Raw genomic sequence first — 14,802 nt, forward strand, 5'->3', positions numbered from 1 at the left:
TCTAGATGTTTCAATTTACTTGTTTTTTATTTTGGAAATATAATTTTCTTATATTTTAGCAAGAGCAAATAAAGAGAATCATGTAAGAAACTCACTTCCCTATGCTCTTTCTTTTACATATATTTTGTATCAATTTTTTTTATTCAAAAGATTTAAAATATGATACTGTTTTAATTTAAATATTTTAAATTATACAATATTTTAATAATGAATTATATTATATGAGTTGTAAAACTACGGGTCATGATTTTTGTACTTTTAATATTAAATTGAACTTTGATAATTAATGTTAAATAATAATTAAATAAAATGAAGAATCCAAAATAATATTTGGTAAATAGTAAAATAATATGGAGGGAGAAAAAGGGGTAATTGTGCATAACATTTTGGCACGCTGCCCAACAACTCATTTCTTCTGTAGTACCGAAATATATTATTGTTTTCTTCTTCCCAGCTTTCTTTTGCTTTCCGTTCTTCTGTCAATGGCGATCCATTAAAGAGAAATTATAAAGTAGATGCACAGCCTGTAACTTGTTTTCTTCTTCAAATTCTGTTAGCTAACGTAATATTCAGTGTTTTTTTGAAATTGGTGTCAAGTTTTTATTTCAAATGTTGAATTTAGTAAAAGGATCAATGTGTTTTTTTGCAGGTGCAGATCAGGATCCTCTCTCTTTTTCCAGTTGTGGTTTCTCATTTCTTGTACTTTTACTGGCACGGCCTCTTTGCTTTTGACTGTGATGAGATTTGAAAATAAGAAACTGGTAGGAAATATTCGAATGATGTTGGAATCTTTTAGCGGTAAAGTTTGAGTTTTTTTTTTTTTGGTTATATCGTGAGAGAATAAAGATTTGAGAGATGGGTTGTTGGTATTCGAGATTGGTAAGTGGAGAAGAAATGGTTTCGAGATGTAAGGCCAGGAAGAGGTACATGAAGCAGTTTGTGAAGGCGAGGCATTCATTTGCCGCCGCCCACAGCATGTATTTAAGGTCTCTCCGCACCACTGGCGTCGCTTTGCTTCAGTTCGCCTCCGCCGAGACCAGTCTCCACCACCACCTCCGACCGCCGGGCACTCCTCCGCGAGTCCCTCCTCCTTTTCCCAACCCACCACCAGCAATGAGACCAACTTCTTGGACCACCACCAGTGCTTCCACCACCACTTCCTCTGTAGTCCACCCCCCGCCGCCTCCGCCGCCGATGTCTTCTTCATCTGCCTGGGATTTCTGGGACCCTTTTATGCCGGCTTCGGGAAGGCCTGTGGATGAGGAGGAGTGGGAGGAGACCACCATTGATTCTGAGGTAGCCGCCACAGCCACCCCTGCCGCTCGGAGTGTGGCTGCCCCTCCTTCTGCGGTGACGGCGACAGCCACCAGTAGCAGCAGCGAGCTTGCGGTGGTTGTCTCTACGAAGAGTAAAGATCTGGTTGAGATCATCAAAGAACTCAATGACTACTTTGTTAAGGCTGCCAATGCTGGTGGTCCACTCTCATCACTATTGGAAGTCCCCACTGGTCAGTTAAGTTACCAAGAATCGTCAGGTAATTTCATAATCTCATTTCCAGGTCCTGTCATTTTTTCGTTGTCGATTTATGCACTGTGCAGTGTCTCCAAACCGGACCGGTTCAACCGCGAACCGGCCTCCAGACCGGTCCGGAGATAGGTAAAAACCCGGAAAACCGGTTTAATCGAAAAAACCGGTTAAAACCCGGTTAAACCGGAAAAATTTTTTAACAAATTTTTGCTTTCTGTTTGCTAAACATGTATTATTTTAATTTTTTAAAAAATATTTAGATAAAGGTGTTGGTGAAATGCAATAAACACCTTCTTTGGACTTGGAAGAACTTTTGGATTGTGGGGATGAAGATGATAATGACTACGAAAGAACACTTCAAGAATTGGATGCGGTGTGGGCATCAAATGATGCAACTTGAAAGTTGAAACTGATTGTTTGATACTTTTTTGTATAAAAAACTTAATGTTTGCTACTTTTTTGTATAATTAAACTTGATGTTTTCTTGGGCACTTAAACTTGGTCATCACTATTTGGTTACATGTTAGATGTAATTTGGATTTTTGAATTTGAAAAGTGATGTTTATTTGGATATTTGTTGTAATTTTCATCTTAAAAATCAAGTAAAAACTATAAAAACATAAATAATCAATATTTTACTATTTTATTTATTATATAAAATAAATAAAATATTAATTTTAGTGATCCGGTTCGACCGTTCGGTTGAACCGGTTGAACCATTTTTTAAGGCTTGACCGGTTCGATTAACGGTCCGGTTATAAAAACACTGGCACTGTGCATGTGTTTGTCTCTTTTGATTTTGCAAGAATTCTTATTTTACATAACATTCTTGTGAAAACATTGACTTCAGACAATTTGATGCCATGTTTGTTGGGAAACAAGAATTGTTTCATCCATCCAGAATTGATTATGAGAATGTCATAATGAATTTAAAAGCTGTGAATTGCACATTTGCTGACTATAAATGATATGGGCGATACCATGTTTGATTCTCAACAATTGCAAACTGAAGCAGTTGTTGGGTCTGCAATTTTGGAGTTGCATTGTTGTTACTAGCTTTTGATGCAACGACGAACACTCAGTTGTACGATGTTTTATGTCAGAATTCATCGTCAACCCATGTGGATGTATCCTTCTATATTCTTTTGATTGGTATTGGATTTATTGTGCTACAGGTAAAGAAGATGGTAATGTGAAGAGCTTAAGCCCCCTATTGTGGACATGGAGCCCGAGCAGCGCGAAATGGAATGCATTTGGGAAGTATTGTGAGGATTCGGGTGGAAATACTATTGGCCGTGGCAATGATGGCATAGCAACTCATTGTTCAACAGTCGAGAGGTTGTATGTATGGGAAGTGAAGCTCTACCAGGAGGTTAAGGTATCACAAATTAACTGTGTTGTAGCTGAACTCAATACAAAATACTGTGTCCTTTTGATTTGTAAAAAGAAATTTGTTCTAAATATACTTTTGTGTACTTTCTGGAACCAAATATAATTCTAGTATGTAAAGGTAAATCGTACGACCTTGTTCCATTATTTTAACTGGTTAAAATCTTTTCCTTGATGATGTGGTAGAACGCTGAGTATTTGAAGTTAGAATATGAGAAGAAGGTAGCTGTTCTTAGAAAGCTAGAGATGAAGAGTGCCGATTATTTTAAAACTGAAAAGGCAAAAAAGGATGTTGAGAAATTGGAATCGCAGTTGATGGTTGCTTCGCAGGCTATTGAGGCTACTTCAAGTGAGATTATCAAATTAAGGGAATCAGAGCTTTATCCACAACTTCTTGAGCTTGTAAAGGGGTTAGTTATCTTCCTACATATTCGTCAGCACGGATTTTTTAATTTATCCTCTATATTTGGAATTTAAGTTTTTGTTGCCATGAATTGAATGGATTCATTGTTCTTGTTAAGTTATCAAAAGAAACTTACTTTTATTATAAACCTTATTTTATTTTCTTATTCTTTTCCTATAGTTCCCATTTCACTTGTAGATAGAAGTCTGGTGTTAATTTAGTTACCACTGATGAAGATTGGACACTTGACACAATATTCGAGTGGGTAACATGCTAACATGACAACTTCTTTTATTTGTCCGGCTTCTGTGAGGCTTCTTTAAATTGATTAAATTTGGTAAATTATGAGCTGGGGAGTCAGCGTCAATGCAACCCCCCCACCCCCCCTTTTAAAATTTTCATACAGATGTGTACTTTTTTTCTTGAAAACGGATACAAAATATGCTCACCCCTTAAGCTTTAGACAACTTCAAACTTTAAGTTTCCCTCTATGTCCCTTCTTTTAGGAAACAGACATCAAGTGGATAAATGTTGATGTCGACCACAAGTCACAAACAATGTTATTATTTAAGCTCGCCTAAATTTATTTGATCCTGCTCTTTTCAGGCTAACGTGCATGTGGAGAAGCATGTATGAGTTCCACCAGGTGCAAACACACATAGTCCAGCAACTCAAGTTCCTTAACTCGATCCCATCTTCCAGTCCCACCTCTGAAATCCATCGACAATCGACACTCCAACTCGAGCTCAAAGCTCAGCAATGGCATCTCTCCTTCTGTAACTTTATGAAGGCTCAACGTGATTATGTTCAGTCGCTCACTGGTTGGCTCCGCCTCAGTCTATTTCAAGTTGGTAACAATCCACTTCACAAAACGAGACAAGATTCAGCCATTTACTCGCTATGTGAAGAATGGCAGCTTGCCATCAACAATGTCCCCGACAGGGTTGCCTCAGAGGGAATCAAGAGCTTCTTAACTGTCATCCACGCCATTGTAGTGCAACAAACCGAAGAACAGAAACAAAAGAAGAGGTCCAACTCGGCATTCAAAAATCTCGAGAAAAAGGCATCCGAGCTTAGATCACTGGAAAGCAAATACGGCCCATATACACTACCGGTTTGTTCCAGTGAAACAAGTAAAAACCCGGTGCAGGAGAAAAGAGTAAAGGTTGAGACTTTACGGGAAAAAGCAGAGGATGAAAAGGCTAAGCACGAAAAATCGGTCAGTGTGACGAGGGCTATGACAATGAACAACCTACAGATGGGGTTGCCACATGTGTTTCAGGCTATGACTGGTTTCTCCAATGTGTGTACACAGGCGTTTGAATCGGTACATAATCAGGCCAAAAGTAACCATGACTTGCATAACGTGAAAATGATTTTGCCTTGAACAGCTGAGAAAGATGGATTTTCAAGCTTTAATTTTGACTCTATGTACAGATGTGCATAACCCCCAGGTTCGCACTCTATGGCTTTCAACGAATGCGAGAAATGCGGTTGCACGTTAGATGTCTAGATTGTGCTTGATCATGAATACTTTTATATCAAGTTATATAATTTTATGTTCCTCCCTTCTACAGAGTTTTTCAAATTTTAATTTAGTTCCCCAATTTGTTAGCTTATGAAGTAAATTTTGATTTTTATGTTGTATACTTGTTGCTTAACTTTAGTATTTTTAAAGACTGAGAAAATTTAGATGTTTAACTTTTGCATGAAAAAGATATTGGTATATATCTCGTACACTTTTTTGTTTTTTTTTTTTTGAGAAAAAAATTGTCAGTTTCGAATTCGAGATTTCATATCATATCTGGGACATTTGGTGTTAAATGTGCTAAAAGTAATCGCCGTTTCTACACATTAACTCACGCAAATAACTTATGAGCTTATATTCACGAAACAAATCGAATCAATCTATAATTATCATGAATAATCATTTTTTAACGATAAAAATTAATTTTTTTATGAGTTAGGTCGAGTTAGAGATCTTTATCATAAAAATGATTCGTGAAACTGTTTGTCATGAGTTTTTGTATAACGTTGGTCCAAGCCATGATTTATTTTATCATCTTTGCAGAGATAATCATATTCTTATTTAATTATTTTTGGTTTGGGTAAAAATATAATATTTCCTTTTGAGATTTTGGAGTGGAGTTTGTTTTGTCGGATCGTTTTAAACTTAAAACTAGAGTATGGCCAAAAAAATGGTAAAGGGGGAAAAATTAAAATACAATTGAAGCCAAGTCTCCTTTGGTGAGCGTGAGTGTCAGTCACCTACCACAACTCACCAATCACAAGTCCAACTCACCTAACCAACCATCCAAATCGCCTTCCCCGGACGCTACAAATCCTATTCCTCCTCCCCGTCATCACCGCCGCCGCCGCAGTCTCAGCCTCATTTAACACCGCCTCCGATGGCGGCTTCTTCCTTCTTCTGCTCCCAACTCACGCTTCCTCTGCCAACCCCTTCTCACAGCCACAACAAACTCACCTCGCGTTATTCACTTGTCCGGTTGCATGCCTCCAGTTCTTTCAGTTATTCCTCGTCTTGTCTATCTTCAGAATATAATAGTTATTATAGTGGTATTCATGCGGCGAAGATTGGATTGAAGGCCTCGGCGACTCCCGCTGCTCCTGTCATGGATCAAACCTCGTCTTCCTCTCCTGGTGTTTCTACAATCGTTGAGGTAGATTTGGGCGATCGGAGCTACCCGATTTACATCGGCTCCGGCCTTCTCGATCAGCCCAAGTTACTCCAAAGGTAATTGCTTCTCCTTTCATTCCTTTGATACAATCAGTGTGTAATTGCTTGTATTTCATGCTGTTCACAAGCTTTTGGTTTGTCCATCTCTTTCTTTGCTTCCGTCTATTTGAATTCTGAAATCTTCTCCCTTTTGTTAAGTTTATGCCTGAAAACTCTGCAAAAACAATAGGAAAAATGGCCCTTGATCGATGACCTGACTGGTATTTTAGTGATTCAAACTCTCTCTGAAGGGCTGTGCTAGTAAATTACATGGGTAACTTTGCATAACGTGGATTATCTATGGTATTTGGAGCAATTCACCTCAACCCTGTTCGCCAGAGTGTTTCCCTGTTTGCGCTTGCATTTAACGGCTGATCCCTTTTTGAAGTTTGATGTGAACATCCTTTACATGAGTTAGCTATGGAATTTTGAAATAAGTGGATTGACATGTTGTCTTCTGAGGGTGAAATGTTTGGCCAACTTGATTGAATTTTAAAAAGTTTCAATATTTTCTTTTTGGTTGATGCCTTTAACGTTGTCTAAGACTGCACCACTGCTTCTAATTTGAGGTTATGTTTGAAAATCTATGCAATCGTTTGCATATACTAGAAAGAAGTGTGTGTTTTGCACGTGGATGCATGTATATGTGATATAAATTAAGAAAATTAGTATTTTGAAATATTGAATATAATGTCAACTTTTATTCATATGCTAAGCTGTTTACATTTTTCGTGGAAGTTATGTTCATAATTTCATGATAGTTACAGATACTCAATTGTGATTTTTTTCCCAGTGATAGATCGCTTTTTTAGCTTAATTATTTGTTCCAATTCCTTTAAGAATTTTGAAAAAGGAGCATGCATAAGAGTTCTAAATTTATTGTAGTAATTGGTTTAAGGAGAAGTGGATCATGTGAAGTCAAATAAGTTATTTTCAGTCCGAATCCAAATATCACCTGTAAATATTATATTATATGAAACTTGATAACAAAGGTAACATAGAAGAATATGAACCCATGAAAAATACTTACATATAGTGAATATTTGGATGTAAAAAAGGCCATGTTTGTTCCATATTACAGAATTGTTTTAGAATATTTCAATGTGAAAACGCGGATTTAATTTGTTATTTGATACTTAATAACAAATTTTTAATACGTGTTGCAATATCATGAACTTTTCAAATTTTATCCAACTAATTGTTTATCATGATATATAAAATTCCTCTTCATTGTGGAATTCTTTTCTTCTGTCTTCTTTTTTCTGTATATGTCGATATCTAATCCGTGGAGCATGGGGGAAGAAAAAAAAATTTAAGACCTCAATTCCATATCTTCTTCCGATTGATTTTCTTTGTTAGAGTATCTGGTTTTATTGGCCCTTTACTTTTAAGACCACCTTCTGATTGTTATTCATGTGTCTTTGTTATTTGCCTGTGTTCTTGGGATTCATTATGAACTTCTTAATTAGTTACCGAGCATCTAAATAAGTTCCTTTGCTACTGGATTCTTCCATTATGATGAGAGCCCTACACCCACTGGTTAGTGGCATGGCTTCTTCCATGCCTTCACTCACGCCAAAAGACATAAAGTGAAAAAATAATATTCCTTGTATTTTATATTTTACTATAATAATATTTTGATGTTTATCTATTCTTATTCTTTCTGTTTTACTCTCAAATTTGTGATTCTTCACTTTTTTCCAATTTCTTGTACCACAGGTAAGGAGGATTTGAGTTTGGCTTTTGCTTTGTTCTCTCGTTACAGTAAGATTACTATTAACTCACTATTACATTATAGGCATGTTCATGGAAAGCAAGTCCTGGTGGTCACCAATACCACTATCGCTCCATTGTATCTTGATAAAACAATTTGGGCTTTAACTGACCGAAATCCTAATGTCATAGTTGAGAGCGTGATTTTACCAGATGGAGAGCAATATAAGAACATGGTAAGTATCCTTTGTTCTGAGGACATTACCATCTGGAATCAATCTTCAACGGCAACTTAAGTGCATTGGCTTTATTGTGTGTTTTCATAGGACACTCTCATGAAAGTTTTTGATAAAGCAATTGAGTCACGAATGGACCGACGCTGTACATTTGTGGCTCTGGGAGGTGGCGTCATTGGTGACATGTGTGGATATGCTGCGGCTTCTTATCTGCGTGGAGTAAATTTCATTCAGATCCCTACCACTGTCATGGCACAGGTATGGCACTGATAGACTAGTTTCATCTCAGATAGTTCGTCATATTTTTACAGCATTTATTTTTCACTGTTATTCTGCTACGTTTTTTACATCAGGTAGATTCTTCGGTTGGGGGTAAAACTGGAATCAACCACCCGCTTGGTAAAAATATGATTGGAGCATTCTACCAACCACAATGTGTGCTCGTAGACACTGACACTTTGAATACATTACCGGATCGAGAATTAGCATCAGGGCTTGCTGAAGTCATTAAATATGGGCTTATTCGAGATGCCGAATTTTTTGAATGGCAGGAAAACAACATGCAGGCTCTCATGGCAAGGTATAATTTATTTAGTCACTTGTTGCATATCTCCTTTGACATTAAACAGCGAGATGTGATTTGTCCGTTAGATGTTGAAGTAATAGAAATAGTTGCATGAGACCTTGTTAAATTTCTGAGATCTACATTATTCAAAGAGTAGCTGCATAAAATTAGTGCAATAGATGAAAATTTCGCTGCTTTTGTATAAAAGATTTGTTTATCTGTTGTCCATGGGTATATGGTTTCGTTTTGGTGATGATTTGACCTGTAATATAAAAGAGCTATCTCCTTTGCAGGGATTCCAGAGCATTTACTTATGCTATCAAGCGGTCGTGCGAAAATAAGGCTGAGGTTGTGTCCCTAGATGAGAAGGAAAGTGGATTGAGGGCAACATTGAACTTGGGTCACACTTTTGGTCATGTGAGTGTGATAATTCGATTCTGATGAATGATATTACTTTTAAAAATACAGTCAAGTCATGTGATTTCCTGTGAAATGCCACACTCCTAAATTGTATATTTATTCATCGACTCATTTTTTTGTGAGCTATCCACTGATATTCACAGGCTATTGAGACTGGTGTTGGATATGGGCAGTGGCTTCATGGGGAAGCAGTTGCTGCTGGCACGGTATGTCGGTTGTTATTTCCTTATTTATATAGACCATGACATTTTCGTATTATTGATCTGCGCTCTTTTTTTAGCCTCCTGAACGAACGCCCCAATGTGATACAAACCTAGAACCTCCTAAGAAACCAAATTTTCTGCCACTGGCTTTAACTGGTTGGTTACAATTTTATTTAAGAGGTTATGCTCAAGGATGCCATATTTTACAATTTCAGGTCATGGCAGTTGACATGTCTTTCCGACTCGGCTGGATTGAGGATTCATTGGTAAAACGGGTGTATAATATCTTTCAACGATCCAAGTTACCCACAGCCCCTCCAGAATCCATGACTGTAGACATGTTTAAGTCTGTGATGGCGGTAAGAAAGGACAAAGTCAAACACATATAACGCTCGTTGACATTCGCGTTTTTGTTCTTGGCGTAATGGTGATTCATGAAATGCAGGTAGATAAGAAGGTAGCTGACGGTCTGTTAAGGCTTATTCTGTTGAAAGGTCCACTTGGCGGCTGTGTCTTCACTGGTGAGTACGATAGGCAGGCCCTTGACGACACGTTGCATGCTTTTTGTAAGTCTTGATTTAATCTTGCTTGTAGCAATTTAACGATTGTCCGTGTGTTCGTATTTTTGCTTGCCAACTTCATCTATTCTTTTAATGTGGTTTCATTTTCCTTGTTTTCTTTCAAGGTGTTTGTTGTGCCATTACTGAGAACGTTGTAAAAAATATCCTTACATATTGTAATATTATGGTAACTTAGCTGATTATAGCCTTTCTAACACCTCATTTTTCATGTCGGTTTGATGAGAGATTTGGATTCTCTGTTGTGGCGCAAAACACAGCAACAGGTGTTGTGTACTTTTTACACGAGATGATCAGTTGATCATCTCGTTTAATCTGACAATTTTTCAATTTTATCTGACAATGTGTGAGGTTTTTATGACAATTTTTCAATTTTATCTTACACTGTGTGAGATCCACCAGATGATAAACTGATATCTCGTGTAAACATGCACATCATTTGTTGTTTTCAGCCAGATCCAAATCTTTTGATGAGTTATCAGTGTTATTTATATGGGTAATGTTATTTACCTTTCAATTTTTGTCAAACATACTTCATTTGTACGATAAATTGACAATGTTAATATTTAATTAATAGTCTCATCAATTCCTAAAATAAGTTATCTAAAACTTTAAGAACTCAAAATATTGAAGTTATAGTTTTCAATATTTTTAAATTTAGAAAAATATACAAAACTAATTTTAAAAATATTATTCATTAAAACAATTGTTTATTTTATGTTCTATTCTCAATTTTTGAGAAAAAATACTTTCATTCTTATAATTTTCATTATTTATTCCATATTTTCTTATATTTTTTGTGGTAACATAAAAAAAATTCTGACTTNAGTTAAGATATCTGATATTTGTATAATAAAAATTCTTCTAAACAAAAAATAAAATACCGATAAATTGATTTTAATACTTAGTGTGAATCTATATGAAAATAATAGATTGATAGATTTCAATTTATGTCATTGTAATTATTTTCTTAATTACTAGAGTATGTATTATATGCTTTGCAAAAGATATTGTAAAGTAATAATATATATTGTTTTTAAAATTAAGTGTGTGTGTGTGTGTGTATTAAAATTTTATCCTTAACACTTTAATAAAATTTTGGTAAATCAAAATCCTGAAAACCAATTAATTTTATATATTTTATAAATAAAAAAACATTTTGTATTCCTTTCAAAATCTTGAGATAAAAAATGAATAATATTAAATTTTAAAATTAACAATTGATTTTTTATTTTATAATTTATTTGCATATGAAGAAGAACCACAAAATGTTTTTGAGATATTAAAATTTGTGTTTACGAACAAAAGAATTGCATTTGAGTTTTTTAAGGTAAATAGAGATTTTATATATCAAGAAGGTAATTATTATAGGTAATCTTGTTTATAAGAACACTAGATAGAAAAAATAAGGNATATATAATATCTACTTTTTTCTTGGTTCCTCCTTAAAATAGCCCCCATAATGAATTATCTATTAATCCATGGGTAAATTTGCATTTGCTATACCTGAAAAATAAAATAATAATAACAATAAACAGACACGTTTGTTTTTTTTTTTTAAGGTAAACTTGCATTTTATTGATTAAAATCGATCCTTACAGGTTGGACTAATTACGTTAGAAACTTATTATTCATTCAAACAAAAGATAAAAAAGATGAAAAACAAAATGTGCATATTATGAATTATACTATTAGTCGTTCTAAATTCATGAATATCATATGATATCAACAGTATCTTCAAATCTTTACTAATTTCTACACGTAACTAAAGTCTTCCTCTGAGACTGTGATTGCTTGCACTCCAACGAGGAATCTGTTGCTACTTCAACATCCACAAAATTCTTCTCATACAGCAGACTGACCTCTTCTATGGTAGCTAATAGATCTCCATGGACCACCGATATGGGTTATCTGATGTTCTTCCCAAATGTCAGTAGAATTCTACCTCTCTTGTATCACAGTACTCCACCCACGCTGTAGTGATTCAATCTCTCATCGACACATGCATCTACATTTAGCTGGAAAGCGCTTCTGTCTGATTTTTTCCAACTCTTCTCGGCCATGCGCTTATGCACTTAGTTGACATGCTTCTCTGCCAATCTTGCTGCACGAAAGTCCGAGAGCAGCGCTGAGCTCCCAGCTGTCGGCAAAGTGGGAAGCGGGAACCAGTGTCAGAAGAAAAAAAAACGTTGGCTGCTTTTGTTTAATAAAATGTTCGAGGAAATATGAATACGCGTTTTTAACGCGTATTCACACGGACAAGGCTCTCTATAAATAGAGCTCCCCCCTTCATTCTGAAATTATCCCTTCTTCGAGTTTTCTCTCATCTTATAATATTCTATAATATTTGTGAGGTGTTTGTTCTCCTGTATTAAGAGAGTGTGTGTTCTCTTTGGAAACACAGTGAGTGAGTTGTACACCACAAAATATTATAGTGGAAATTCTTTTCATCTTGCCCGTGGTTTTTACCCTGATAATTTTTAGGGGTTTTCCACGTAAATCTCGGTGTCCAGTTTATTCTTTATTTTCGGGTTTTATTATCTCAAATTACCGCACGTGGGACCAACAAGTGGTATCAGAGCCTTGGTTTAAAATTTCTTAAAATTATGAGTACGCTCTGTGGTTGCAGCCTAGACTGATCTTCCACATCAGAAAAGATTTTTTGAGATTTTTTATTTAAGGCAGGATCATTTTTGTCCAGTCTACTAAAATTATTGTAGACATAATGGCGGGAAGGTACGAGATAGCAAAGTTCAACGGAAGTAATTTTATGCTGTGGAAAATAAAGATACAAGCAGTTTTAAGAAAGGAGAATTGCTTGGCGGCTATTGGAGATAGACCGGTGGAGATTACGGATGATGGAAAGTGGAATGAGATGAATGATAATGTTGTTGCCAATCTGCACTTGGCTATAGCAGACGAAGTACTGTCAAGTATATCTGAGATAAAAACAGCCAAAGTTATCTGGGATACTCTGACAAAGATGTACGAGGTCAAGTCCCTACTCAATATGATTTTCCTAAAGAGAACACTTTATACTCTTCGGATGGCGGAATCTTCATCGATGACCGACCATATCAACACACTGAATACTCTATTTGCCCAACTCACTTCCATGGGGCATAAAATAGGGGAAAATGAACGTGCGGAGCTTCTACTTCAAAGTCTACCAGATTCATATGATCAACTTATCATCAACATAACCAACAATATTCTTATGGGCTTTCTAAGATTCGATGATGTCTTAACTGCGGTTCTCGGAGAAGAAAGCCGGCGCAAGAATAAGGAAGATAGGTTGGTAACATCGAAGCAGGCAGAGGCTTTACCGATGATAAGAGGAAGATTTATGGACCGTGACTCCAGTGGGAGCCAAAGACGAGGTAGATCAAAGTCGAGAAGTAAGAAGAAAAATATTTACTGCTTTAAATGTGGCGGTAAAGGGCACTTCAAGAAAGAGTGTACGAGTATTGACAAAAGTTCTCAAGGAAATGTGGCCAGTACTTCAGGCAGTGGTGAAATATTATTCAGCGAAGCAGCAACTGTTGCAGAAGGCAGACACAAATTTTGTGACACATGGATTATGGATTCAGGAGCGACGTGGCACATGACGTCTCGGAGAGAATGGTTTGATCATTATGAACCAGTCTCAGGAGGATCTGTATTCATGGGAAATGATCATGCCTTGGAAATCGCTGGGGTCGGTACTATCAAAATTAAAATGTTTGATGGCACCATTCGCACCATACAGGAGGTACGACATGTGAAAGGACTGACGAAGAATCTTTTGTCCTTGGGGCAATTGGATGACATCGGGTGCAAAACTCGGATCGAGAACGGGATCATGAAAATTGTGAAAGGCGCGCTTGTGGTTATGAAGGCGGAAAAAATTGCTGCAAATCTGTATGTACTTTTGGGAGAAACACACAAAGAAGCGGAACTAGCTGTTGCATCAAATGGTTCAGGAGAAGAATTAACAGTGTTATGGCATAGAAAGCTCGGGCATATGTCAGAAAGAGGGTTGAAAATTCTCTCAGAACGGAAGCTGCTGCCGGGACTTACAAAAGTGTCATTACCCTTTTGTGAGCATTGTGTTACCAGTAAACAACACAGATTAAAGTTTGGCACTTCTACTGCCAGGAGCAAAAACATATTGGAGCTGATTCATTTGGATGTTTGGCAAACACCGGTTGTATCCCTAGGAGGAGCGAGATACTTTGTCTCGTTCATTGATGATTTCTCTAGGAGATGATGGGTGTATCCAATCAAGAAGAAATCAGATGTTTTCCAATTCTTCAAAGATTTCAAAGCGCGGGTTGAACTTGATTCAGAAAAGAAAATCAAGTGTTTGAGGACTGACAATGGAGGAGAATATACCAGTGACGAATTTGATGCATATTGTCAACATGAGGGCATTAAAAGACAGTTTACGACGGCTTACACACCTCAACAGAATGGAGTGGCGGAGCGGATGAACAAAACCTTGCTGGACAGAACAAGAGCTATGTTGAGGTCTGCGGGTCTAGAAAAGTCATTTTGGGCAGAAGCAGTCAAAACCGCTTGTTATATTATCAATCGTTCTCCTTCAGTGGCGATTGATCTGAAGACTCCGATGGAGATGTGGACTGGGAAGCCGACAGATTATTCTCATTTGCATACATTTGGAAGTCATGTGTACGTTCTGTACAATGAGCAAGAAAGATCGAAGCTGGATTCGAAATCCAGAAAATGTATCTTCTTGGGTTATGCTGATGGAGTTAAGGGGTTTCGCTTGTGGGATCCTACTGTTCACAAGCTTGTCATCAGCAGAGATGTTATCTTCGAGGAAGATAAAGTAAAGGGAGACAAAGGCACACAGAATTCAGAAACTACTATTTTTCAGGTGGAAAATAAGACGGACGAAGGTCAAGTTTCTTGTGAAGCAGTACCAGAGCACGAAGAACAAGAACAAGTTGAGTCTGAAGTTTCCAATGTGAGGCAGTCAACTCGAGACAGAAGACCACCAGGTTGGCTTTCAGATTATGTCACTGAAAG

The 14,802-nt window shown here is 36.8% G+C and overlaps 2 protein-coding genes across 3 annotated transcripts; both read left to right on the forward strand.

Moving 5' to 3' along the window:
* The first annotated feature begins 396 nt into the window (after positions 1–396).
* Positions 397–5,026, forward strand: LOC140976328 (protein ALTERED PHOSPHATE STARVATION RESPONSE 1-like). 2 transcript variants are annotated; one of them, XM_073440409.1, is made up of 5 exons: positions 397–562; positions 650–1,534; positions 2,703–2,905; positions 3,103–3,326; positions 3,926–5,026. In XM_073440409.1, the coding sequence occupies exons 2-5, from the start codon at positions 856–858 to the stop codon at positions 4,704–4,706; spliced, it is 1,887 nt and encodes a 628-aa protein (XP_073296510.1). In that variant the 5' UTR covers positions 397–562; positions 650–855; the 3' UTR covers positions 4,707–5,026. The 2 variants fall into 2 exon arrangements, with proteins under 2 accessions (XP_073296510.1, XP_073296511.1); XM_073440410.1 differs by having other exon boundaries at positions 401–526.
* A 515-nt stretch (positions 5,027–5,541) lies between these two features.
* Positions 5,542–9,961, forward strand: LOC140976327 (3-dehydroquinate synthase, chloroplastic-like). Its single transcript, XM_073440408.1, has 8 exons — positions 5,542–6,074; positions 7,855–8,005; positions 8,096–8,263; positions 8,359–8,585; positions 8,864–8,987; positions 9,134–9,196; positions 9,409–9,552; positions 9,639–9,961. Exons 1-8 carry the CDS (start codon positions 5,728–5,730, stop codon positions 9,768–9,770), a joined length of 1,356 nt encoding a protein of 451 aa, XP_073296509.1. The 5' UTR covers positions 5,542–5,727; the 3' UTR covers positions 9,771–9,961.
* The last annotated feature ends 4,841 nt before the right edge of the window (positions 9,962–14,802 follow it).

The sequence above is a fragment of the Primulina huaijiensis genome, chromosome 5 (assembly GCF_012295235.1).
Source record: "Primulina huaijiensis isolate GDHJ02 chromosome 5, ASM1229523v2, whole genome shotgun sequence".
Lineage (NCBI taxonomy): Eukaryota > Viridiplantae > Streptophyta > Magnoliopsida > Lamiales > Gesneriaceae > Primulina > Primulina huaijiensis.

Coding starts and splice junctions, on each gene's coding strand:
- LOC140976328 (XM_073440409.1), top strand. CDS start 856: ATGGGTTGTTGGTATTCGAGATTGGTAAGTGGAGAAGAAATGGTTTCG. Junction 1,535..2,702: donor AAGTTACCAAGAATCGTCAG/GTAATTTCATAA, acceptor ATTGTGCTACAG/GTAAAGAAGATGGTAATGTG. Junction 2,906..3,102: donor AGCTCTACCAGGAGGTTAAG/GTATCACAAATT, acceptor ATGATGTGGTAG/AACGCTGAGTATTTGAAGTT.
- LOC140976327 (XM_073440408.1), top strand. CDS start 5,728: ATGGCGGCTTCTTCCTTCTTCTGCTCCCAACTCACGCTTCCTCTGCCA. Junction 6,075..7,854: donor CAGCCCAAGTTACTCCAAAG/GTAATTGCTTCT, acceptor ATTACATTATAG/GCATGTTCATGGAAAGCAAG. Junction 8,988..9,133: donor TGGGTCACACTTTTGGTCAT/GTGAGTGTGATA, acceptor TGATATTCACAG/GCTATTGAGACTGGTGTTGG.